Source organism: Nerophis ophidion, linkage group LG13 (genome assembly GCF_033978795.1).
Source record: "Nerophis ophidion isolate RoL-2023_Sa linkage group LG13, RoL_Noph_v1.0, whole genome shotgun sequence".
Classification (NCBI taxonomy): domain Eukaryota; kingdom Metazoa; phylum Chordata; class Actinopteri; order Syngnathiformes; family Syngnathidae; genus Nerophis; species Nerophis ophidion.
In genome coordinates, this window is record NC_084623.1 from 48134658 (window position 1) to 48159367 (window position 24710).

The window sequence follows — 24710 nt, forward strand, 5'->3', positions numbered from 1 at the left end:
CAGCATGAGACTTTAAACTGTTTTTAACTTATAAGTTTTTTAACTGTTTTTAACTTTTTAACTGCTTTTTATCTAACACATTGTTCTTAGGGTAATTTGTATTTGCTATTTCAATGTGTTTTTTACTTCTGTTTTAAATGGGTTTTTTTTTTAGTCTGTCCTTTGCCCTTATTTTTTGTGGTGTACAGCCCTTTGTTCTTTAACCTTGGTTGTTTTTAAAGGGCTTTATAAATAAAATTGGTATGGTATGGTATGAAATTGACCGAGAGATTTAAGCTTTGAAAGTAATAAAAATTAATGGCTTATTTTGAACACTTCTATTAGTCGGAACATTTAGGATCTCTGAGAATTGTAGTGGGATTTTTTTTAACTGTCATTGCTTAAAAAAATAAAATCAATGTTATTATGAGTTATTGACCTATTAAATGCTCCAATTATCCATCCATCCATCCATTTCTACCGCTTATTCCCTTTTGGGGTCGCGATTACTTCACATCAAGTATTTAACTTTGAAAAACTTTTTTTGGAAGGGCGGGGGGATGTTAAATATTTTGTGTGTTTGTCAATACGTTTTTTTCATTAAAAAAAAAGGGGGGGGGCATACAAATTAAAACGACAGATCTGAAGTTGATCTAAAGCAGTGATTCTCAAAACTATTTTCACCAAAAACTACCTCAGAAAACACTTGGCTCTCCAAGTACCACCATAATGACCAACATTAAGATACAGTAGTGTAATAGACCTAAGGATTCATTAAAAACAAGGCAAAGGTTTTATGTAACAAATATATTGTATTATTTTTGGCCACTGTAACATCCCCCAGTTTGAACAGTAACACTGTGTTTGAATATTTTACTAAGTGATTATTTGGCATACCACTAGTGAGAATCACTGCCATAGGTCATTGAATGCTTTTTTTCCCGGCAGTGGACATTTTAAAGAATCTAAGTACAGTGGAAACTTGATTTACGAACTTTTCTATTTAAGAACTATTAGATCGGGTTAAATATGCATCGATGTGCGAACACTTCATTCATTCATTTTGTGTCCTGCTGGCAGCTATTTTGTGCTTGCTCTTATTGAAGAGATTGACAACATAGTGACTAACATTAAAATACAGTAGCGTAGTAGCCCAGGTATTCATTAAAAACAAGGCTGAGGTTTTATGTAACAAGTATATTTAATTTTTTTCGCCACTATAGCATTACACACACTGCACAAACATAATTAAAAATTATATTCAATACACAGTACATATTTACAGACTTATTTGACCTACCTCTGGTTTGAGAATCACTGATGTACAGATTTAAGTGTTGGGGAAAAAAATATGACAGACTTATTTTTCTGGGTCCCTGGGACCACATTCACAGGGAGTCCCAAAAGTAAAAAAAAAAATGTATAAAAAATTACACATTTTAAATGGTTTTGAAAATTAAAAATATCAAAATGGCCCCCACATGATTTGATTTTTTTTTGTGTGCGTCTCTTTGGCAAAGGTTTGGACACCTAAATGACCTGTAAATCTGTCCCATGTTATAATGGATTGTAGGGAATTCATGGATTGTACATGTGTGTGCTTGTTCCACAGGTCACACAGCAGTTGCGAGCACGATTCCTCCCCAGCCCCGTAGTCATCAAGAAACGAATCGAAGGACTCATTGAGCGGGAATATTTGGCACGAACACCGGAGGACCGCAAAGTGTACACCTATGTAGCGTAAAACAAGTGAATTCAGTGCACCATAGAGGCGGGAGGAAACAGCGGGCCTTGTTTTTGTGGACTGCAATGCGTTTGAATGAACTTGGAAGTGCTCTCATCGTTGATTCTGGGATACACTGGGAAGTTGACCTTTTCTTCCATAAAAAATGTTAGGAAAACAAAAAAAATCATGCAAAAGAGGGAGAAGTTTTCTAGCAATATTGGATTTCTTCTGCTAACAGAAATGACCAGAAAGGGAGGGGATGGTCTAGTTTTGTACAAAATGATGTTTCTTGTGGCCTTCGGGGAGAATTGGGAGAGATTGACCAAAAGGTTGAAGGAGTGTTGCTGGGTGGTTACGAAGCTGACATGCGGCTACACAGAGACTAAGAAAACATTAGAATTCACACCCCTGTTTTAATTGTTGACGTCCGTGTTATGTTTGTGTTTTGTGGCACAACGACGGCTGTACAGACACTCTTCGCCCTTTTCCCCTCTCGGAAGATTTGCAATTCAACACGGAGGGCAAAGTGTTACCTGGCACAGACTCGACTTGAAGCAACAGCGGTCAAATACACTTTTAAGTAGTTAAGGAGTGCTTAATTTATGTTGCAAATCTGTCTGTTTTTTTTTTTTTTTTAGGCTCATGTCTGCAATTCATGAATTGCACCTCCTATGCTGTTGGATTATATTATCAGAATATTTTGGCCAGGTCTGTGCTAGTGGTCCGAGAGCAAGTAAAGAAGTGAAATCTTCCACCATGCTTTGAGCAACAAGCTCCATCGGGGTGGGGGCGGGGGGTTAATAAAACATACATGAAGCCCCCTCCCATTGATGTTTCGGTCCATCTTGACATTTTACTCAGGCCTGCGTGTGCGACCACAAAATGACAGCCTCGCTCTGAACGGCTCGTTCCCTGTGGTGCAGGTTTCAATGAGGATCTGTTTTGTTCGTTCTCGGCTGCATTTGGAATGGGTGGAACCTGACTAGCACCGTGTTCTAATGTGTACAAATTGTAAGATAATTATTGTACTCACTGCAAAGGTGGATTGTACAGGGCCTTGTTTTCATCATAATAAATGTAGAATAAAACGGATCTTCTCTCTCGATGCTCTTCCTACAAAAAGGCCAGAAGAGCAAATGTCAAGAGATCTGCCTCTGCGGCCACAAATTAAATGTAATTACAGTCGGCTCCGCTCAAAACCTTTGCCTGCATCTAAAAGCGCTTTTTACATGCTTCGGCAAGAACATGATACATTTGTAAGATTAACGTTTCTTATTTCTGAACTGCATTTCATTAAAATTAGTGATTAGAGTGTCCGTCCTGAGATCGGTAGGTTGTGAGTTCAAACCCTGGCCGAGTCATACCAAAGACTATAAAAATGGGACCTATTACCTCCCTGCTTGGCACTCAGCATCTAGGGTTGGAATTGGGGGTTAAATCACCAAAATGATTCCCGGGCGTGGCCACCGCTGCTGCTCACTGCTCCCTTCTCCTCCCTGGGGGTGAACAAGGGGATGGGTGAAATGCAGAGGACAAATTTAACCACACCTAGTGTGTGTGTGACAATCATTGTACATTTTCTAGGCTATAAAGCATGCCGTTGTTTAAGCCTCACCCACCAAATTTAAGAATGAACTGCACCGGACTGCAAACTGCAGATAAATACGTTGTGAAATTAGATATTTATAAATGTTTAACTTTGTTTCCAAAGGGCCAACACAGACAACATTCGCACACTAAGGCCAATTTGGTATTGCCAATCAACCTATCATCAGGTGCATGGCTCCAGCGCCTACTGCAGCCCCAAAGGGAATAAGCGGTAGAAAAATGGATGGATGGATGTTTCCAAAGGGCAGTAAAACAGTTCATCAAACAAAACAGAAATCATCATCATGGACCCACTAGCTGTGGAAGCTCCTCCAATCAGCTAAAGGCTCATTAACTCCACGATGGCGTTTTGGTGAATACAGGAAACTGAAACAATACAAAAAGAAGGCCATTGTCGGTTAATAATCCTGAAACACACTTGTAAAAGTGTTAGCGTATTTGCTAATGCTAATGACGCTAGCTTGATTACATTACGATCGCATGTAGACATTCACTAAAAACACTCCTACAGACATCACAGATGGTACAGTTTAGTAAGTTTGAATAGTCCATCCATCCATTTCCTACCGCTTATTCTTGGGCGCTGGTGCTTATCTCAGCTACAATCGGGCAGAAGGCGGAGAAGACCCTGGACAAGTCGCCACCTCGTCACAGGGCCAAAGTTCGAATAGTTTTAGTTACATTGTAAAACTTACAAGTGTTTGGAGTGATAAATGAAAACTTATTTCGAGCAGGAAAGCCATAGACGGTTATACTTCCGGTTGAAGGCACGAAACAGGATGCACATTTTCAACCCTGCTTACCTGGTCCAAAAGATGGCGCCTTAGCACAATTACCTTTTCAGTGTCTATGTCGGTGTAAATATGAAAACTGATTGTTGAATACGAAACATTATGACTCTTGGCAAAGAAAAACACATAAAATAGCTGCACTGTTTTAAAAAGCCGAAGCGTTCAGAGCGTAGGAAAAAAAAGTAGCGGCTTATAGTCCGGAAAATCTGACCGCTGTTTAAACTTTGGAATTATGGGTCTTGTCAAATACTGGTATCGGCAGTTATTGTACAGTCAAACCTGTCCGTAGCAACCACAAGAGAAAAGTAGTGTTATTAACTTTACCGCCTACCTTGCATCCCGGAATACTGTATTTCATTTATTTATTTATTTATTTTTAAACTCTGTATAGCAGCCACTAATATAATTATCTACAAAAATCAATGGTGATCGGTAGAGTCTGAGTTGGTGTTATGTCGTCTTTTACTCTTTTTTGGATAAACTTCCATCCATCCATTTTCTACCGCTTATTCCCTTTGGGGTCGGGGGGGGGGCGCTGGTGCCTATCTCAGCTACAATCGGGTGGAAGGCGGTGTACACCCTGGACAAGTCGCCATTTCATCGCAAGGATAAACTTCCGTCATTATGAATTGTTTGCCCCATAAATTTCTTTCTTTCTTTCTTAAGTTAGCATTAATAAATAACAGCAAATAATGACGACTAAGCTGTTTCGAACATGACACTTCTGTGTGGCATGGGGTGGGTGATAAAGATGTGCCGTTAGTGAATGAATTAACTCTTTTGAACATCTCTTTTTAAGTGGAACGATGAGAAAACTGTTTTTTTTTAGGCGGCATGTGGAATTTCCCACTCTGCATGTGACGGACTGGACTAAAAAAAAAATGTCTAAGGAATCTTAGCGGCATTTGGAATCACTTTTCTGATTTAGTGTTGTTTGATGGATTTGTGAAGTAGTTTGAGCGTAAGGTATTACAGTTTTTGTATTTACATTTTAGTTAAAGTACCAATGATTGTCATGAAATTTTTCCTCTGCATCTGACCCATCCCCTTGTTCACTCCCTGGGAGGTGAGGGGAGCAGTGAGCAGCAGCGGTGGGCACGCCCGGGAATCATTTTTGGTGATATAACCTCCAATTCCAACCCTTGATGCTGAGTACCAAGCAGGGAGGTAATGGGTCCCATTTTTATAGCCTTTGGTATGACATGGCCGGGGTTTGAACTTACAACCTACCAATCTCAGGGCGGACACTCTAACCACTTGGCCACTAAGTAGGTTTTATTTTTTACTATTTCCTCATTTTCATTCCAGTTTTAGTTACACAAATAGTAAGAATAAAAAGTATATTTTACTTCTGTATCATTAAAATGCTTTAGTGCTACAAAGTAAGGGAAAATTCTAAATAGTCAAAGCACATATTTATTATAAAAAAAAACAACAAAAATACTTTCATTGTCAATATTTCAGAATAATTCCCAACAATGGAGTAATATAGGGGTACATTTAAATGCTGCATGGACATTCCTTGATTTAGAAAGCGGAAAAAAATGAATGGATGGATGGCAATTTGAGTACCTTGAAGGTAGAAAGGTGCTAAACAAGTATAACCAATTTAACATAACATTAACTGAGAGCATAATATATCAAAAGACTTTAACAATCCATCCAACCATAATTTGTGGTGTTTTTTTTCATCAGAATTAAGTGGATTAATGGCTACAATGAGCATGTTGTGCTCAGCAGCTTTCACCAAGCGGGGGGTTGAAGCACGATACTGATAAAGCATTTTCCTTGGGGCCACATGTGCCTCCCAGGGGGACCTGCTCCACTATTTAAGAAGAACTGCACTAATGTAAACAATACGTTTTTGATAAAAGCTCTGCCTTAAAGGCCTACTGAAATGAGATTTTCTTATTTAAACGGGGATAGCAGGTCCATTCTATGTGTCATACTTGATCATTTTGCGATATTGCCATATTTTTGCTGAAAGGATTTAGTAGAGAACATTGACGATAAAGTTTGCAACTTTTGGTCGCTAATAAAAAAAACTTGCCTGTACCGGAAGAAGCAGACGATGTGCGCGTGACATCACGGGTTGTGGAGCGCCTCACATCCAAACATTGTTTACAATCATGGCCACCAGCAGCGAGAGCGATTCGGACCAAGAAAGCGACAATTTCCCCATTAATTTGAGCGAGGATGAAAGATTCGTGGATGTGGATACTGAGAGTGAAGGACTAGAGAAAAAAAAAAAAGACAGGGCAGTGGGAGCGATTCAGATGTTATTAGACACATTTACTAGGATAATTCTGGAAAATCCCTTGTCTGCTTATTGTGTTTCTAGTGTTGAAGTGAGATTATACTGTCGTACCTAAAAGTCGGAGGGGTGTGGCCACGGGTGTGTGCGGAGGAGGCAAGAGAGTCGCAGCTGCCTCTTTGACAGATGCACGAGGAACGACGTAAGATCCGCTCATGTCTACGGTAAGAGTCGACTTACTACCACAATTTTCTCGAAAACTGCTGGTGGACATGTGGTCGAGAACCATGTTCGCTTGACCGCTCTGTTCCAAAGTAAAGCTTCACCTTCGGGAATATAAACAAGGAAACACCGGCTGTGTTTGTGATGCTAAAGGCAGCTGCAATACACCGCTTTCCACCTACATCTTTCTTCTTTGACGTCTCCATTATTAATTGAACACATTGCAAAAGATTCAGCAACATAGATGTCCAGAATACTGTGTAATTATGCGATTCAAGCAGACTACTTTTAGCTGGGATCGGGCTGGAAAAAATGTCTGTTACAATCCGAGACGTCACGCGCACTCGTCATCATACCGACGTTTTCTACAGGACACTTTGCGCGAAATTTAAAATTGCAATTTAGTAAACCAAACCGGCCGTATTGGCATGTGTTGCAATGTTAAGATTTCATCATTGATATATAACAGGGGTCACCAAAGCGGGGCCCGCGGGCACCAGGTAGCCTGTAAGGACCAGATGAGTCGCCCGCTGGCCTGTTCTAAAAATAGCTCAAATAGCAGCACTTACCAGTTAGCTGCCTCTATTTTTAAAATTTTATTTACTAGCAAGCTGGTCTCGCTTTGCTCAACATTTTTAATTCGATGAGAGACAAAACTCAAATAGAATTTGAAAATCCAAGAAAATATTTTAAAGACTTGGTCTTCACTTGTTTAAATAAATTCCTTTATTTTCTTACTTTGCTTCTTCTAACTTTCGGAAAGACAATTTTAGAGAAAAAAATACAACCCTAAAAATTATTTTAGGATTTTTAAACACATATAACTTTTTACCTTTTTAATTCCTTCCTCTTTTTTCCTGACAATTTAAATCAATGTTCAAGTATTTTTTTTAAATTATTGTAAAGAATAATAAATACATTTTGATTTAATTCTTCATTTTAGCTTCTGCTTTTTTGTATTTGTGAAATATTTCTTCAAACTTATTATGATTAAAATTAAAAAAAATATATTCTGGCAAATCTAAAAAATCTGTAGAATAACATTCAAATCTTATTTCAATGTCTTGAATTTCTTTTAAAAATGTTGTTCTGGAAAATCTAGAAGAAATAATGATTTGTCTTTGTGAGAAATATAGCTTGGTCCAATTTGTTATATATTCTAACAAAGCGCAGATTGGATTTTAACCTATTTAAAACATCCATCCATCCATCCATCCATTTTCTACCGCTTATTCCCTTTCGGGGTCGCGGGGGGCGCTGGCGCCTATCTCAGACACAATCGGGCGGAAGGCGGGGTACACCCTGGACAAGTCGCCACCTCATTGCAGGTATTTAAAAAAACAACAAAAAAAAACATGTCATCAAAATTTTAAAATTAATCTTAATCAGGAAAAATTACTAATGGTGTTCCATAAATTCTTTTTTTTATTTTTTCAAAAAGATTCGAATTAGCTAGTTTTTCTATTCATTTTTTTTCGGTTGAATTTTGAATTTTAAAGAGTCGAAATTGAAGAAAAACTATGTTTCAGAATTACATTTTCATTTTTTTCGTGTTTTCTCCTCTTTTAAACCGTTCAGTGAAGTGTTTTTTTCATCATTTATTCTCTACAAAAAACCTTCCGTAAAAGGAAAACAATTGTACGACGGAATGACAGACAGAAATACCCATTTTTATATATCCATCCATTTTCTACTGCTTATTCCCTTTTGGGGTCGCGGGGGGCGCTGGCGCCTATCTCAGCTACAATCGGGCGGAAGGCAGTGTACACCTAGGACAAGTCGCCACCTCAATCACACACATTCACACACTAGGGCCAATTTAGTGTTGCCAATCAACCTATCCCCAGGTGCATGTTTTTGGAAGTGGGAGGAAGCCGGAGTTATCGGAGGGAACCCACGCATTCACGGGGAGGACATGCAAACTATATAGATTTATTTATTAAAGGTAAATTGAGCAAATTGGCTATTTCTGGCAATTTATTTAATCCCTTCGCATTAATCAGTACCCAGGAAGTAGCTCTTGGTTTAAAAAAAATTGGTGAACCCTGATATAAACTATCAGACTGCGTGGTCGGTAGTAGTGGGTTTCAGTGGGCCTTTAAATCACTGTTGGGTTGCGTGTGTAATGTGTGGGGATGTAACACAATACTCCATAAAGCGCTAAACCCGGTGTGTAATGCTCTTAGCAGGATTTTAACAAACAATGGCTTTTAGGCTGCACTTTTCAATCTGTGCAGGCCGTCTGGACTCATTGTGACGTCACAGTGTTCCACGCACACCATCTGCTTGTCGTATTAGCGGCGGCTTTAACCCTTCCACAATCCCTCCTGACTCCTTTCGCCCTCTAGTAACTGCGTTTTTTTGTCACCGCTGCCTATGAAATATAGTAACATTACAGTTTTTTTGATTTTTTTTAAACCATAGCTGTGTTTGTTTGCCTAGTAACGTCACCGCCCCGAATTCGCGGTCCTACTTTTTTAGTTGGGAGCTCGAGCGGCGGGGAGAAGTCATCCAAGATGCTCTCCCTCGACACCCCGACGCTCCTTCCTCGTATGCGGCCGCGTTCCGGGTCGTGTTTGAAACATTGGTGCTGTTAAGGAGAGCAGAAGATGAAAACTCCGCCGAACGAGGAGCTGAAACCGCCGAGTAAGTCCCGACTCCGCGTCGCTCGTGGTTAGCTTCAAGTTAGCTTCATGCTAACTCGGTCGTTTGACTGTAGCCAAAGTGAAAAGTAACCCCACTCGCTTTAAATGGAACACGTTCAAGGTTGTTTTTACTTTAAGTTTTCGGCTGTGTGCGTGTGTTCCGTGCAGTTTTATGTGTTTTCCCCCATTTGAAGTTTACAACCTCCTGATAGCCAACAATGCGTTGCCATGGCGACCCCACCGAAGAGACAGGTGTCCGAGACCACCGCCACAAGATGGAGACATATTTGATTCAGTTGAGCTAATCCTGTGTTTTCTTCCTAGATCGGACTCCAGCAGGATGTCAACATCTGGCAGTAAGTCTTCATTTTTAAAACTAATAACTCGGGCTGTGAATCTTTGAGGCATCTAACGATTCGATCCGATACCTGGGTTGACAATTCGATTCAGAATCGATTCAAATAGATTTTTGTATTTTGATATAACGGTAATGGCATTTTTGAAAGCGGGTTACAGGTTATAGAAGCTCCTTCAGGATAGCCTAAAATGTCTACATATATATATATATATATATATATATATATATATATATATATATATATATATACACACACACACATGTGTATAAATATATGTGTGTGTGTATATATATATATATATATATATATATATATATATATATATATATATATATCCATCCATCCATTTTTGTACTGCTTCTCCCGTTCTGGGCATTTTTGAAAGCGGGTTACAGGTTATAAAAGCTCCTTCAGGATAGCCTAATATGTCTACATATATATATATATATATATATATATATATGTGTGTGTGTGTTTATGTATATATATATATATATATATATATATATATCCATCCAGTTTTCTACCGCTTCCCCCATTCTGGGTCGCAGGGGGTTGCTGGAGCCTATCTCACATGGGCGGAAGGCGGTTTAGACCCTGGACAAGTCGCCACCTCATCACAGATATATATACCGTATTTCCTTGATTAGCCGCTGGGCATGTAATATGCGCCTGCCTTGAATTACTGACGGGTCAAAATTGCTCCCTAAATTTATTAGCGCATGCTTGCTTTTACCGCCAGGCCAAGTTCGTGACGTCACAGGTGACGCTTCCCCTGTCATCTTTTTCAAAATGGTGGAGTTTTTTATTTTTATTTTAATATGTGTAAACCAGGGGTCTTGTTCCACAGCCATACAGATCACACTGATGGTTGTGATATAAAACAACTTGTCTTTAACACTCTTACTAATATGCGCCACACTCTGTGAACCCACACCAAACACATTTCTGGAGAACATTGGCTCTGTAACACATAAACGCAACATAAGAATTACCCAGAATTCCAATGCATCCATGACTCTTTGCTATATTATACACCCAGCTAGCATAAATTTTTGGGGTGATGATTCAGTTCAGAATCGATCCTCCATCAAATTAATTCTCACAAAAAAACATTTATATAACTATTTTAATAGATTTTAGAAAATTATCTTTAATTTTTTTAATAGATTTTTTTAAAATTCTCAATTGATTTAGAATTGGGATAACTCAGAATTTTGATTCGGATGTGATTCTATTTATTTTTTTAGTGCACGCCATTTAGGGGGGGTGAATCTATCTATCTTTCTTTCTTTAGTTTATTTCGAACATGAACACACTTACAGCATAACACATCACACAATTTCCTATCATTTCACTTTACATCATGTCCGAAAAAGAGTAGAAAGAAGCAAAGCTTATTTACAACAGTGCTTGATGTCATGTTTGCACGTCCCTAAACCTGCGTGTATTTGTTGTTGAACCCTAGTCGGGCTCCTCACCCGGCAGGCCCGTCAGCAGCACCAGCAGCGTCTCTTAGTCATGAACTTGCATCTGTTGGCCAACCCTGGAGACTCTCGGCTGCTGCAGCACAGTCTGGACCGTCTTCTCCGCTGGCTGTGCCCGAGTCTTCACATCTTCCACGTGTCCGAGAGGGCCTCGCCTCATAGAGGCTGTGTTCGCACCTGTCCTGCAGCTGGTACGTACAGTCTGCCGATCAACATCTAGATCTGACCTGAGCCTGACAAACTGTGAACAAGGAATAAATGCCCTTAGACTAATTACAGAAGGAAGGATCTCGAGCTGGGATTCTCAAACTGTGGTACAAGGGCTACATCTAGTGGTACGCTAAAAAATCACTTAATTGATAAAGTTCAATTAAGTATTAAGTCCAGAGACTTAGTTCCTGAGTTTGTAAACAACAACAAAAAATGTGAAAATCAAAATATTGATTTACCAACTGCAGTATCGACAATTTACGCCTCCCTTTTAGTATTGTTAGTCGATATTTGTATCGATGCACCCACATTTGTTTACGTTCTATAGTGCTAGCTTGCTGTTAACAGTTAACAGGGCTTATTGGATCCTACAATATGTAGTGTAGCATGTTTGACTATTTCTCGTCTTCCAGTGATAATGCTACTTGTAAGAAACAGTTCATGCTGTCATGGAGCAGAGGACTGCTGACATATGAGTACAGAGGGAAAGGGATTCATATGGCCAGTGTTACTGTTCGAACTATGCATAGTCTTACAGTGCCTTGTTTTTGGTGAATACTTAGGCCTATTACGCTACTGTATATTTATGTTGGTCATCATGGTTTTACTTGGAGAGCCAGGTTTTTTTCTGAGGAAAAAAAGTTTGAGAACCACAGATCTCGAGAATGGTTGTCACAATCTCATTGTCCTATCTAGTCTGCAGCTTTTGTATTATTTCTCACTTGAGCTGTCCTATTTAGTCTTTAAGCATGAACGCAGTCATAACTGATGTCTTAGAACTTGAAGACGTCTCACCTTGTCACCAAAGCTATCTATCAGCTTATGCTCAAAGACTAGATAGAGCAGCTCTATTATCGTTTCAGACTAGAACTGTCCTATGCCTGTAACTGTCCTCTCTAGCTGCTAACGGTTGTGCTATCTAGTCTACAACTTTTTTATTATTTGACTAGAGCTGTCCTATCTAGTCTTTGAGCACGAACCCAGTTCCAACTGGACTGTTCCCGTTGTCTGGGAAAACGGTTCAGGTGCCCCTCCCCACCACCCCAGGTTTCATCCGTCCATGGTCAAAAACTAGATAGGACAGACGCAGTTTCGTCTCAGACTGGAGCGGTCTCCACTTTTCAGTGTACAATTTATTGTTATTGATTCAGCAGTCCCTTCTATCAGTTGCATTGTTCTTTGCCCAGGCTCGCCGTCTGTGGCCATCACCTTCTTCCTCCATGAGGCGTACGGAGAGGAACGCATCCTCAAAGTCCTGGACTTCTTCCAGCGGCCACCCTGGCAGTATCATCACGCCGAGAGCGGCGGGACAGACGGCTCGCCTGTCCAAGCCCCGCTGCGGCCCTACCTGCTGCCCGGCCGGGACTTCTACAGCCTGGGTGCGGGGATGCCCGTGTGGGGGGTCCGGCCCGTGCACTGCGGCGGGGAAGTCCTTCGTGTGACGCTGTACAGCGGCTACGACAACTACGAGGACGCCGTGCGCTTCTACGAGACGGTGCTGCAGCAACGAGCCGAGGAGCAGAAGACGGGCTTCTGCTGGTTCACCCTTCATGCTGGCAAGTCCGCACATTCCTCGCCCACTTTGACGAGGTAGTAAATGTCCTCACATCCCCCCCACGCAGAGCCGGGACTCTGCCTGCAGCTGGCACTGAAACAACTGTCAGTGGGCGTGCGAGTGGAGCCGTGTAACTCCACTGTGCTGCAGTTCGGCGTGGAGGAAATGGGTCAACTGGTCCCTCTGCTGCCCAACCCTTGTACGCCAATCAGCAGCTCTCGCTGGCAGACGGAAGACTTGGATGGAAACAAGGTCCTCTTCCAGGTACTGTAGGAGTTGTTTTATCGATTCTCAATGAAAAGTCTTGAAGGGGGACAACTATACACAATATTGATGATATCAATCTGGCCAACGATAGCTTTTATATACTATGGTGATATCGTGATAATGCATGTTGATGACACATTCCAGCTGCGTCCCGCGAACACGTCCTAAATGCAATGTAGCGTCCCTGCTAGCGGCTTCTCAGTGCAAACTTAGAGTAGGAAGGGGATTAATATGGACCTATTAGTCAGGTTTTACCTGACACATGAAACGTGACAAAAATGGGGCATGCGCTATCTACATTAGCCGCCAGACAGCAGTAGAATGTCGAATATCCTAAAATGTCAATTTAAACTTTGACCACAGCATCAGTTGCTATGTAGAGTGGCGCTTTCCATCATTTTCAGCAGACTGTTGCAATGATTAACCCGCACAAAGCAAAATCCATTCAGGGTTGTGGCCATATGAATCCCTTTCCTACTGTACACATACATCAGCAGTCCTCTAGCTCCATGACAGCATGAACTGTTTCTTACATGTAGCGTTATCACTGGAAGACGAGGAATAGTTAAACATGCTACTTTACATATTGTAGGATACAATAAGCCCTGTTAACTGCTAACAGCAAGCTAGCACTATTGAATGTAAACAAATGTGGGTTGATCGATACAAATATTGACTGTAATGATACCAAAAGGGAGTCGTAAATAGTCGATACTGCAGTAGTTACATCAATATTTTAATTTTCACAGTTTTTGTTGTTTACAAACTCAGGAACTAAGTCTCTGGACTTAACACTTAATTGAACTTTATCAATTAATATTTAATTGATATTGTTACACTGTCATCCTCGGTTTTGTCTGATTATAATTGTGATCAGAAATGTCATCTTTTTATGATCTTAAAGTTTAAAATATCAGTATCAGCACTGGTATGACCAATACTTACCCTGTAACTACTTTGTATTGGATCCATGACCACATATGTAATATTTTCCGAAACTAATGTAAAGTATCAAACAACAGAAGAATAAGTGATTATTACATTTGAACAGAAGCGTAAATAGATCTGTTACAGCAGAAAGTAAGCAGATATTGACAATAAAGTAGCAAGTACATTAATAATAGTTTGGAGAAATTAGGCTCGGAATGGTCCCCACTATGGACTGGAATATCAGTATTATGTTAGATCCACTATGGACTGGACTTTTACAATATTATGCTAGACCCCTTCAACGAGGATGTAGTTGTGGTTTGTGCAGCCCTTTTGAGACACTTGTCATAGGGCTATATAAATAAACATTGATTAATTGATGTTACCGCATATATCAACAGCCAAATTAGGGGCCTTTGTAACCCATTTTGAAAAACTTATATTATCATCCATCCATTTTTACCGCTTAACAAGTCGCCACCTCAGTGGCCTTGTGGTTAGAGTGCCCGCCCTGAGAGCGGTAGGTTGTGAGTTCAAACCAAAGACTATAAAATTGGCACCCATTAACTCCCTGCTTGGCACTCAGCATCAAGGGTTGGAATTGGAGGTTAAATCACCAAAAATGATTCCCGGGCGCGGCCACCGCTGCTGCTTACTGCTCCCCTCAACTCCCAAGGGGGAGAACAAGGGGATGGGTCAAATTTCACCACACCTAGTGTGTGTGTGTGTGTGTGTGATAATCATTGGTACTTTAATCTATCCATCCATTTTCTACCACTTGTCCCTTTTGGGGTCCCTGGAGCCCATCTCAGCTGCATTCGGGCGGAAGAAGGTGTACAAGTCACTGGACAGAGAAGGTGTACAAGTCACTGGACAAGTCGCCACCTCATTGCAGGGCGAACACAGATAGACGGACAACATTCACACACTAGGGCCAATTTAGTGTTGCCAATCAACCTTTCCCCAGATGCATGTCTTTAGTTATCATTTATATGCTAAATATTAAATTGTGATATGTAAATGTATTGCAGTAGGCTGCAATACATATGTTATGCCATATTGCCCATCCCTATTGGCCACAACTTTGCAATACTTCAGTCACACTACCATACACTATTGTGATATATTACAGTTTAAAATAAAATGTGTACAATAGATCAGTGGTCCCCAACCACCGGTCCGTGACGCATTTGCTACCGGGCCGCACAGAAATATTAAATTATAAACTAGCGCATTTTCTCTGACTTAACTTTTGCCTGTCCCACTAAATACACCGATAAGCTTGTTAATAGTTGTATATTATCACTCCTGTCTTATAGTACATGGGACAATGCACATTAGTAGACATATAAAATGTTAATGTGCCAGATTGGAGCTAATTTGTCAGCTGTTTTTATCTGCCACAAGTAGAAAGCCAGGTCCGTGAAAATAATGCATACATTAAACCGGTCCCTGGTGGAAAAAAGGTTGGGGAACCCTGCAATCAATCAATCAATTCCTTTATTGTCATTGTCATAAATAACACTTAAGTCATACATGTCAACGAGATTTCGTTTGAGCTTTGTCCAGCGGCATAGAAACGGCATTGATGTGCAGGTTGACAATAGTTTAGAGTTTAGCTTAGCATTTGTCTATGAAAACGCGTATAGAGGGACGTGGGTGGTGGGAACAGTCAGATATGTGATGGGTGTTGCGTTGATGCTGCAGCAATGCAATGTCCAGAGCACAATTATTGAGGTGGTGAAGAGGGAGGTAATAAGATGGTCAGGGGCAGTAAAGGGGCATGCTGTTTTTTTAGCAGTCTCACAGCCTAGGGATACAGACTGTGAGACATTCTGGTGGTCCTGGCGCGAATCGATCTACAGTATACCTCCTTCCAGAGGGTAGCAGGTTGAAGAGGCCATGTGCTGGATGGTATCTAGATGACAGTAATAATTCATTGGAAAACAGACTCAAAAAATGTCATTTAAATATTCCATTTATTGCAATTGTACAGAAATTTAAATGTAAAAAAAACAACAAGAAAAAACAGTGTACTGCTTTGCTTACCAAGACCACACAGCAAGGTACTGTAGCGGTATGGCCACACTTTGAAGAGCACAGGTGGGGAACCAGTCCTTAATCAGGCCAAAATGTGACAAATAAATTAAAAAGCGATATCATATTTCTAAATCAATATTTCCCCCTCCTCTAGTGCAATAGGTATATTACCAAATTAAAACCTCAAAGCAATGTGGAGAAAATTCTGCCTTTAGAAAAATACGTTTGACTCGTCAGCCCACCTCTCTGGGGTAGGTTGCAGCACACCCATGACTCAATATGATAAGCCTTAGAAAACCTATAAATGGACGGACATTTTGTACACCCTCCAACGTGGAGAGTGACCACAATGATCTACCAAAACCCTGTTGGAATATATTGTGGTGGTCACTGTTAGCTGGCAGGATATATGAGTACATATAAACAGTGACTGTAAAGGGGCGGTATAGCTCCGTTGGTAGAGTGGCCGTGCCAGGAACCTGAGGGTTCCAGGTTCGATCCCCGCTTCCGCCATCCTAGTCACTGCCGTTGTGTCCTTGGGCAAGACACTTTACCCACTTTCTCCCAGTGCCACCCACACTGCTTTAAATGTAGCTTAGATATTGGGTTTCACTATGTAAGAGGGTTTCGAGTCACTAGAGAAAAGCGCTATATAAATATACTTCACTAATCACGTCATATGCTGCTTTCTACAAAGTTGCACAACAAATGTCTAAAGGTCAACCATTAAAAATGAAGTTTATACAGCAGTAATGGTAAACTTACAAATAAACGTCATATTTGTATTGTCAAATCTTGAATTAATCAAACATGAGTCAGCAAATTGATCCAAATTCTCCGTATTAACACAAAAATAATGGAAATAGAGCAGTGAGGTCACATGACAGCCATATGTTGGCTGCGTGTACATTAAGTGTTAAGTTTAGTTACTTATCTGGCTTCATCCTAATCTCCTCCCCTCCTTCTGTGCCGCAGGTGAAAACCCCAGTTCAGCCTAGGCGACCTTTGACCTGCGCTTTCCCGCTTAGCTGCCCCAGCGTGTCTCCGCGAGCCGTGCAGCTGAAGAGTGCGGGACTCATCAACCCGAGTCTGTCGCCGAGCAACCTCATGGCCCCCCCAGCCTGGCAGAACCACAGGCATGGTGAGCAAGGAGATGAAGTTGTGTGTGCATGCAGAATGGTGGCAGGAATAAGTTAAAGTTGTATATACTTAGCTAAAATGGTAGCATGAAAAGTTAGAATGCTAACAGTCACATGGTGGCATACTTTTAAGATAGGTTGAAACGTACATAATTAGGTAAAATGCTAACAGTTAGAGAGAACAGTTAGCATACTTCTAAGATGGGATCAAGTAAAATAATCCATACTTATTAGGTTGAAACGTGCATAAAACAATAGCTTGCTAACATCAGCTCAGTTCGCATTCTTCCAAAATCCATGACTATTTTTAGTGAAAACATATAGAATTAGCTAAAATGTTAGCATGCTATATTTTGAGTGCTAACAGTCATGATGGCCTACTTCTAAGATGGCACCAAGTAACACAATCTATAATTATAAGGTTAAAACGTACATAAGTAGCTAAAATTCGAGCATGAGAGCTGTAGGCATACTTTCAAGATGATGCCAAATAAAACCCATGAATTTCAAGTCAAAACATATAAAGTTTGTTACAATTTTAGTTAAAACATTAGCATGCTGACATGGGAACATTTAGCATATTTCTTAGATGGCACCAAGTAACGAAATACATAATTATAAGGGTAAAACGTACGCAAGTAGCTAAAATGCCAACATAAAACAATAGCATGCTAACATGGAAACATTTAGCATACTTCTAAGATGGGACCAAGTAAAAAAAAAACAATAATTATTAGGCTGAAACATACAGAAGTAGCTAAAACAATAGCGTGCTTAGCAAACTTCTAAAATGGCACCAAGTAACATAATTATTTGGTGCTAACATTAGCATGCTAACTTACTTTAAAGATGGCACCAAATAAATAAAAAATCCAGAAAATTTCATAACTTGAATAAAAGCATGAAAGATGCTATCACAGAAACAGTTAGCATACTTCCAAGATGGCACCAACCAACAAATTCCAAGGTTTTTATGTAAAATGTATATGATTAGTTTGAATGCTAACCTCAAAAGGGACAAGCGGTAGAAAATGGATGGATGGATGGGGTATCATAAGAGCATTTAGCATATTTCTAAAATGGCACCAAGTAACAAAATGCATAATTAAAAAGGTCAAACATACATAAGTAGCTAAAATGCCTACTTAAATCAATAGCATGCTAACATGGAAACATTTAGCATACTTCTAAGATGAGACCAAGTAAAAAAAATCCATAATAATTTGTCTGAAACGTAGAAAAGTAGCTAAAACAATAGCATGCTAACATTCAGCAAACTTCTAAGCTGTCACCATAATTACCTGGTGCTAACATAGGAACATCTAGCTTAATTTTAAGATGGCACCAAGTAAATAAAAAATCCATAAAATGTTCATAACTTAAATAAAAGCATAAAAAATGCTATCATAGAAACAGTTCGCAAAAGTAACGTATTCCAAGATTATTAGCTCAAATGTGTATGATTAGCTAGAATGCTAACATAAGAACAGTAAGCATAGTTCTAAGACGGCACCAAGGTCCATGATTATTAGGTCATGTGCACTTCTGCCCGGGACTCGAACCTAAAAGCCCAGGCTATCAAGTGTATAGCCAGCACTGCTCTTGAGACTGTCAGGGAGTGAGGGTTACACACGTACACACCTTGTCCTCAGTTACACTTGTAAGGTGTCTTGTGACATCTTATTATTGTTATTATTATTATTATTATTATTATGATGAATGTTGTGATGTGCCTGCAGGGCTCCGAGCTGCCAGTGAATCTGCTCCAGAGAAACTTCACGGCGCCGAGAGCCAAGGATCAGGAAGTTGCTGCAGCACACCTCCTGGCAGCTCCTGCTACTCCTCGCAGCGCAGCAGCCCCGCCCCCCCACCCGCCTCACACCCGCCAGACTCCCCTCTGCGGCCGTGTCTCACCCGCTCGCTCTCCCACCTGCTGCTGGAGGAGGACGAGGAGGAGGGGGAGACCAACGTGGACACGGGCATGGCCGTGACCGCCATACCTCGCTCTTCTTCCACGGAGCTTTTGAACGCCGCCGGGCTCGGTGGATCCTCCAGGAAGTGGCGTGGAGGCGCACCGGGCTCCTGCTACGCACACGCAGACAGGACCCGGCCGCCGCCGTCTCACAGGAACATGGCGGAGCAAGTGGAGTTCTTTATTTGAGACGGCCAGTGAGCAGAAGACGTAAGTATTCACTCCCTTCGCACTTTTTTTACCGCCTTGCAGTTTTATCCAACCATCTTGGACTTAAGTTAAATTTAAAGTAGCAATGATTGTCAAATACACACAAGTGTAGTGAGATTTGTCCTCTGTATTTGACCCATCCCCTTGTTCACCCCCTGGGAGGTGAGGGGAGTAGTGAGCAGCAGCGGTGGCCACGCCCGGGAATCATTTTTGGTGATTTAACCCCCAATTCCAACCCTTGATACTGAGTGCCAAGCAGGGAGGTAATGGGTCCCATTTTTATAGTCTTTGGTATGACTCGGCCGGGGTTTGAACTCACAACCTACGGATTTCAAGGCGGACAATCTTACCACTAGGCCACTGAGCAGGTCAACACAATGTCATCCTGCTAACGTCTACCCTTTAAAACATTTATCCCATGACTTCTTTCTCAATTCAGCTCTTCTTTGTGGGCTTCAAACCTTGTCGTAAGTGGCTGATAAGGTTTGATGTGTTGGAGCCTGATGGGGGTTTTTTTTGCCCGTTTGCTTAATTCCAAGTGAAATGGCTGGCAAAATGTTGAGGGGCGCACCAAAAAAATCGATTTACATCCGTATCAAAATTTTTATTTATGCCAATTCAAAATGGATTATCATTTTTAAAAATCCATCCATCCATCTACCGCTTGTCCCTTTTGAGGTTGAAATTGAAGGAACAAATTTTTTATTTTTGAAGAATCAAATTCTAAAAAAAGACTGTTTTAGGCTGAGACCATGCAACCAGATGGATCTTTTCACACCTGTTTTGAACTAGTTGTATTATACTTATTGTAATAAATAACCCATTGCCAGAAAATTGTTGACTGGAATCGTCATCCCAAGAATGGTGTCGTGCTGACTAAGATGAAACAGTGACACAAAGTCCCACGCGTTTGACGCCATGTTTGTTTACATTGAGCGCAGGGGAAGTTTACAGAACCCTCACCCACCCACACTTATTGTAGTGTTTTACCTCCCCACCAAATCAAATCCTTTTATTTTAGTTGATCAGATTCACCGATACTGTATGAAAAAAAGTGCAGCCATACAGACCACAGTATTTCCCACATTTTGTTACATTTTTGTTCTCACAATTCTACACCCAAAATCCCATGTTGACAATGTGAAAAGTTAAAAAAAAAAAATTGTATCATTGAAAAAAGCCTTTTCACATTGTCATTATGGGGTATTGTGTGTTGAATTTTGAGGACACAAATGCATTCAATTTTGGAATAAGGTTGTAAATATAATGGTTAATTATCTAATTTCTAATATTTGCCAATTTTTATTGTGTGTATAATATTTCAACCCGGACATGTTCCTCATGTCTTCATACTAAAACTACATGAATTGTTATTGAAAAGGAGCCTAAATGTTTTGCTGCAACATTTACAGAAATCCATCCTGGAGATTATTAGAGTTGTTTTATGTCCAAATGGTATTGTTTGTATATTTAGAAGTAATATTTGTGCAATTGTAGTTCTGTGGATAGCAAACTTCTTCACACTAAAAGTTAAAGTAACAATTCTTCCTGCAGTATTTGATGTTGGACATGCTAAATGTTCAACTGTGAGACTGAACAAGTGAATAAAATGTCTGCCTCGGCCTCCAAATGTCAAAATGTCTCAGCTGTGTCGTCATCCCTTCATGTGCTTATTGATCAGCCATCGATCAAATGTCGGGCTGATCCATAAATCAGTTGACTTTTCAGCCTTCAACACTTGTGCTGTCTCTTCAAATGTCGTCCATCGTACGTGTTTACATTTCAAATGTGCAAATACAAGAATAAAACGTAATGAAAGCAAAATACTGCACTGTTCATAAGTTAATAGAAAAGTTAGAGCTCCCTCTGCTGGTCAAAGAATGGTATTGCTCCCAGGAAGCTGACCACAACCCATCCAGCTCAGCTCTTTGGCCCACTGACCCACCCGAGTGACTCGCACCTTGTGGGGGTCAAAGGTCCAGTACTGCTGTCCCCTGAACATGTAGAGGCGGCCGTCTGGACGGCTCAGGACCCCATTGGTGCCCCGTGGCACGCCCGTCCAGTCTTTGAGCCTGCGGGGGTAGTAGGGCTCCTGGCGCAGGGTTTGCAGGTTGAGGACAAAGTAGCGCGCGCCCTTGAACAGAACCATGTGACCCAGGGGGGCGTAGTAGAAGGCGCAGTCCGGGCGGCGAGGGAGGCCCGACTCCATGACATGTTTGGGGAAACCTGCGTCCAGGACTCGGCCCGAGTAACGCCACACCTGCCTCCCTGTGGAGAAGAATGGACGTTGCTAGGCCACTATATTAGGAACGCCTGCATGGCAACAGTGTCTCTGTACCCTTGAAGAAGAACCACTTGGCGTCTGGCGGGGAGAAAGCCGCCGCCTCGATGGCCATCGGGAGGTCGGTCCAGGTCCTGCGGAGAGGCAGCGGGCCGCTCACGTCGCCGTCAGCTGATATAGTCCAGTACACGCCGCCTCGGAACACCACCGTCGTCCCGTTCTGGTCTACATTAGACACAATGGCAAGTTAGGACCAAGTAGTGCATTTAAATCAGCCACATCATTAGGTACACTAGTCATTAAAACCTTGAGAGAATATAAACAGTGTTTCACTTGACTTATACAAGTTATTTGTCATTTGTACTCATGAAGTAACTAAAATTATGTTGTACTTAATGGAGTGATGCATGATTTGATGCAGTATCACACACACAACTTGCAGCAAATGAGATGTTTCATTTTTTTTTCTTTACAAAGTGTGCAATTAAGCAGTTTGTCCAGCAGAGGGCGCCAGGCATCTAGCACTGCTATGAAGATAAAGTGACTGCGCTAATTATTGCAAATAAACTATTTTCCCTTTCATTTATGTAGTTTATGGACGGTGTGCACGATACATTATCCACATGGTACAAAATATTTCATAATGTGTACTATTTAAAAACATAGTACAACATTTATATTTAATACAGCCAACCAACCATTTTCAACGGCTTGTTCCCTCTTGGGCTTGCTGTAAACATGTTAAGTATTAAATAAAATAAAAAATATATTAGATTTATATTTAATACATATACATGTATATACAAACATAATTGTATATAGATACATAAACGGGACAAGCGGTAGAAAATGGATGGATGGTGTATATATATATATATATATATATATATATATATATATATATATATATATATATATATATATATATATGCACACATAAATGCAGCCCTTTGAGACACTTGTGATTTAGGGCTATATAAATAAACATTGATTGATTAATAAATATATATATCTGTATATATATATATATATATATATATATATATATATATACACACACACACATATATATACACATACATACCTATATATATATATATACATACACACACATACATATATATAATAATAATGCATTCAATTTATATCGCGCTTTTCTATTGTTAGATACTCAAAGCGCTCACAGAGAAGTGGGAACCCATCATTCATTCACACCTGGTGGTGGTAAGCTACATCTGTGGCCACAGCTGCCCTGGGGTAGACTGACGGAAGCGTGGCTGCCAGTTTGCGCCTACGGCCCCTCCGACCACCACCTATCATTCATTCACCAGTGTGAGCGGCACCGAGCGCAAAGGGTGAAGCGTCCTGCCCAAGGACACAACGGCAGTGATTTGGATGTCAATAGGCGGGGAGTGAACCTGCAACCCTCAGGTTTCTGGCACGGCCGCTCTACCCACTACGCCATGCCATGCGTGTGTATGTATGTATGTATATATATATATATATGTATATATATATATATATATATATATATATATATATATATATATATATGTATATGTATATATATATATGTATATATATATATGTATATATATATATATATGTATATATATATATGTATATATATATATGTATATATATATGTATATATATATATGTATATATATATATATATATATATATATATATATATATATATATATATATATATATATAGGGCTTCACGGTGGCAGAGGGGTTAGTGCGTCTGCCTCACAATACGAAGGTCCTGCAGTCCTGGGTTCAAATCCAGGCTCGGGATCTTTCTGTGTGGAGTTTGCATGTTCTCCCCGTGAATGCGTGGGTTCCCTCCGGGTACTCCGGCTTCCTCCCACTTCCAAAGACATGCACCTGGGGATAGGTTGATTGGCAACACTAAATTGGCCCTAGTGTGTGAATGTGAGTGTGAATGTTGTCTGTCTGTGTTGGCCCTGTGATGAGGTGGCGACTTGTCCAGGGTGTACCCCGCCTTCCGCCCGATTGTAGCTGAGATAGGCGCCAGCGCCCCCCGCCACCCCGAAAAGGGAATAAGCGGTAGAAAATGGATGGATGGATGGATATATATATATATATATATATATAGAGTAAGGTCTAATTTTACTCATGACACAGTAAGGAAGATTGATGCAGACACATTTGTTACTGAATACTTACTAATATGTGTAAGTAATATACAACTATTATGTGTTTGTATTGACAAACATAAAATAATTGGGTACTGAATCCACTTACACTTACTACATATATTTAGCTTGTGTGCTTAGCTGCTGTGTAGCTGCTAGGGAAACAGCCTATAGCCAACCATGTTAACATTTTGTTAGACTTGACTAAAATATTGGAGAACATTTGGATGTTCACTGTCCAACTTCACACAAGTAGATATTAATTTTGCTGATATCAGCTGACAACACATTCATGTCAACACTTGAGTAAGACCATTTAGACTGCACTTAAGGAGGTGAGGTGGTACATAAACAGTTATGACCTCACCAGCAGTGACGGCGTCAAACAGCCCAGACTGGCAGTAGAGAGGGCGGCCATTGTTTTGCCTGTTGAGAACGTCCGTGGACTCCCACTCCTGCAGGGCGGCATGCAGCACCTCACCTGGCAGCCGCACAGCTCGATCACCTGCCGGCTTACCTGGGGAGAAAAAGACTTACTCACTCCATTGCAATAACATATCGGAGACAAGAACATATCTGAGGGATCCGACAGTTTCTACCTGAAAATGAAGTCTCTCTACAGAACTGTGATGCCTTCACTGACACGTTCATTACAGTGATTCATTGGGGCACACAAAATAAATACTTTTTAAAAAACAGTCCTATAATTAACTGCTTCCCTCCATTAAACACATATGGTACATTTTCGAAATACTTAAAATGAAAACAGTTTTTTTTAAATACAATTCCATGGAATGGACAAGCGGTAGAAAATGGATGGATGGATGGAATTCTAATTTTTAATTCTAAAAACAACAATAATCCAATTAG

General features: G+C 40.6%; 3 protein-coding genes across 5 annotated transcripts in view; 2 read left to right on the forward strand and 1 right to left on the reverse strand.

Moving 5' to 3' along the window:
* The window catches only part of LOC133564668 (cullin-3), a 38478-nt gene extending 35681 nt beyond the window's left edge, over positions 1-2797 (forward strand). For both annotated transcript variants that reach the window (XM_061919135.1, XM_061919136.1), the window contains exon 16: positions 1592-2797. In XM_061919135.1, coding sequence (XP_061775119.1) covers positions 1592-1723 — 132 coding nt within the window. In that variant the 3' untranslated portion in view covers positions 1724-2797. The remainder of the gene's footprint in view (positions 1-1591) is intronic.
* Positions 2798-4819: 2022 nt separating this feature from the next.
* LOC133564045 (protein FAM124B) lies at positions 4820-21032 on the forward strand. The gene is made up of 8 exons (XM_061918127.1): positions 4820-4842; positions 9005-9226; positions 9550-9581; positions 11053-11262; positions 12469-12837; positions 12904-13100; positions 17049-17214; positions 18952-21032. The coding sequence occupies exons 1-8, from the start codon at positions 4820-4822 to the stop codon at positions 19371-19373; spliced, it is 1641 nt and encodes a 546-aa protein (XP_061774111.1). The 3' UTR covers positions 19374-21032.
* The window catches only part of mmp28 (matrix metallopeptidase 28), a 48172-nt gene continuing 43445 nt past the window's right edge, over positions 19984-24710 (reverse strand). For both annotated transcript variants that reach the window (XM_061919138.1, XM_061919137.1), the window contains 3 exons: positions 24208-24357; positions 21733-21900; positions 19984-21662 (listed from right to left, as the gene is read on the reverse strand). In XM_061919138.1, the coding sequence (XP_061775122.1) occupies positions 21268-21662; positions 21733-21900; positions 24208-24357 (713 nt within the window). In that variant the 3' untranslated portion in view covers positions 19984-21267. The remainder of the gene's footprint in view (positions 21663-21732; positions 21901-24207; positions 24358-24710) is intronic.

Excerpts from the sequence above, each read along its gene's own strand:
- LOC133564045 (XM_061918127.1), top strand. The coding sequence starts at position 4,820 with ATGACACTTCTGTGTGGCATGGG. Across the intron at positions 9,227-9,549 it reads CGAGGAGCTGAAACCGCCGA|ATCGGACTCCAGCAGGATGT; the intron begins GTAAGTCCCGAC and ends TTTTCTTCCTAG. Across the intron at positions 17,215-18,951 it reads CTGGCAGAACCACAGGCATG|GGCTCCGAGCTGCCAGTGAA; the intron begins GTGAGCAAGGAG and ends ATGTGCCTGCAG.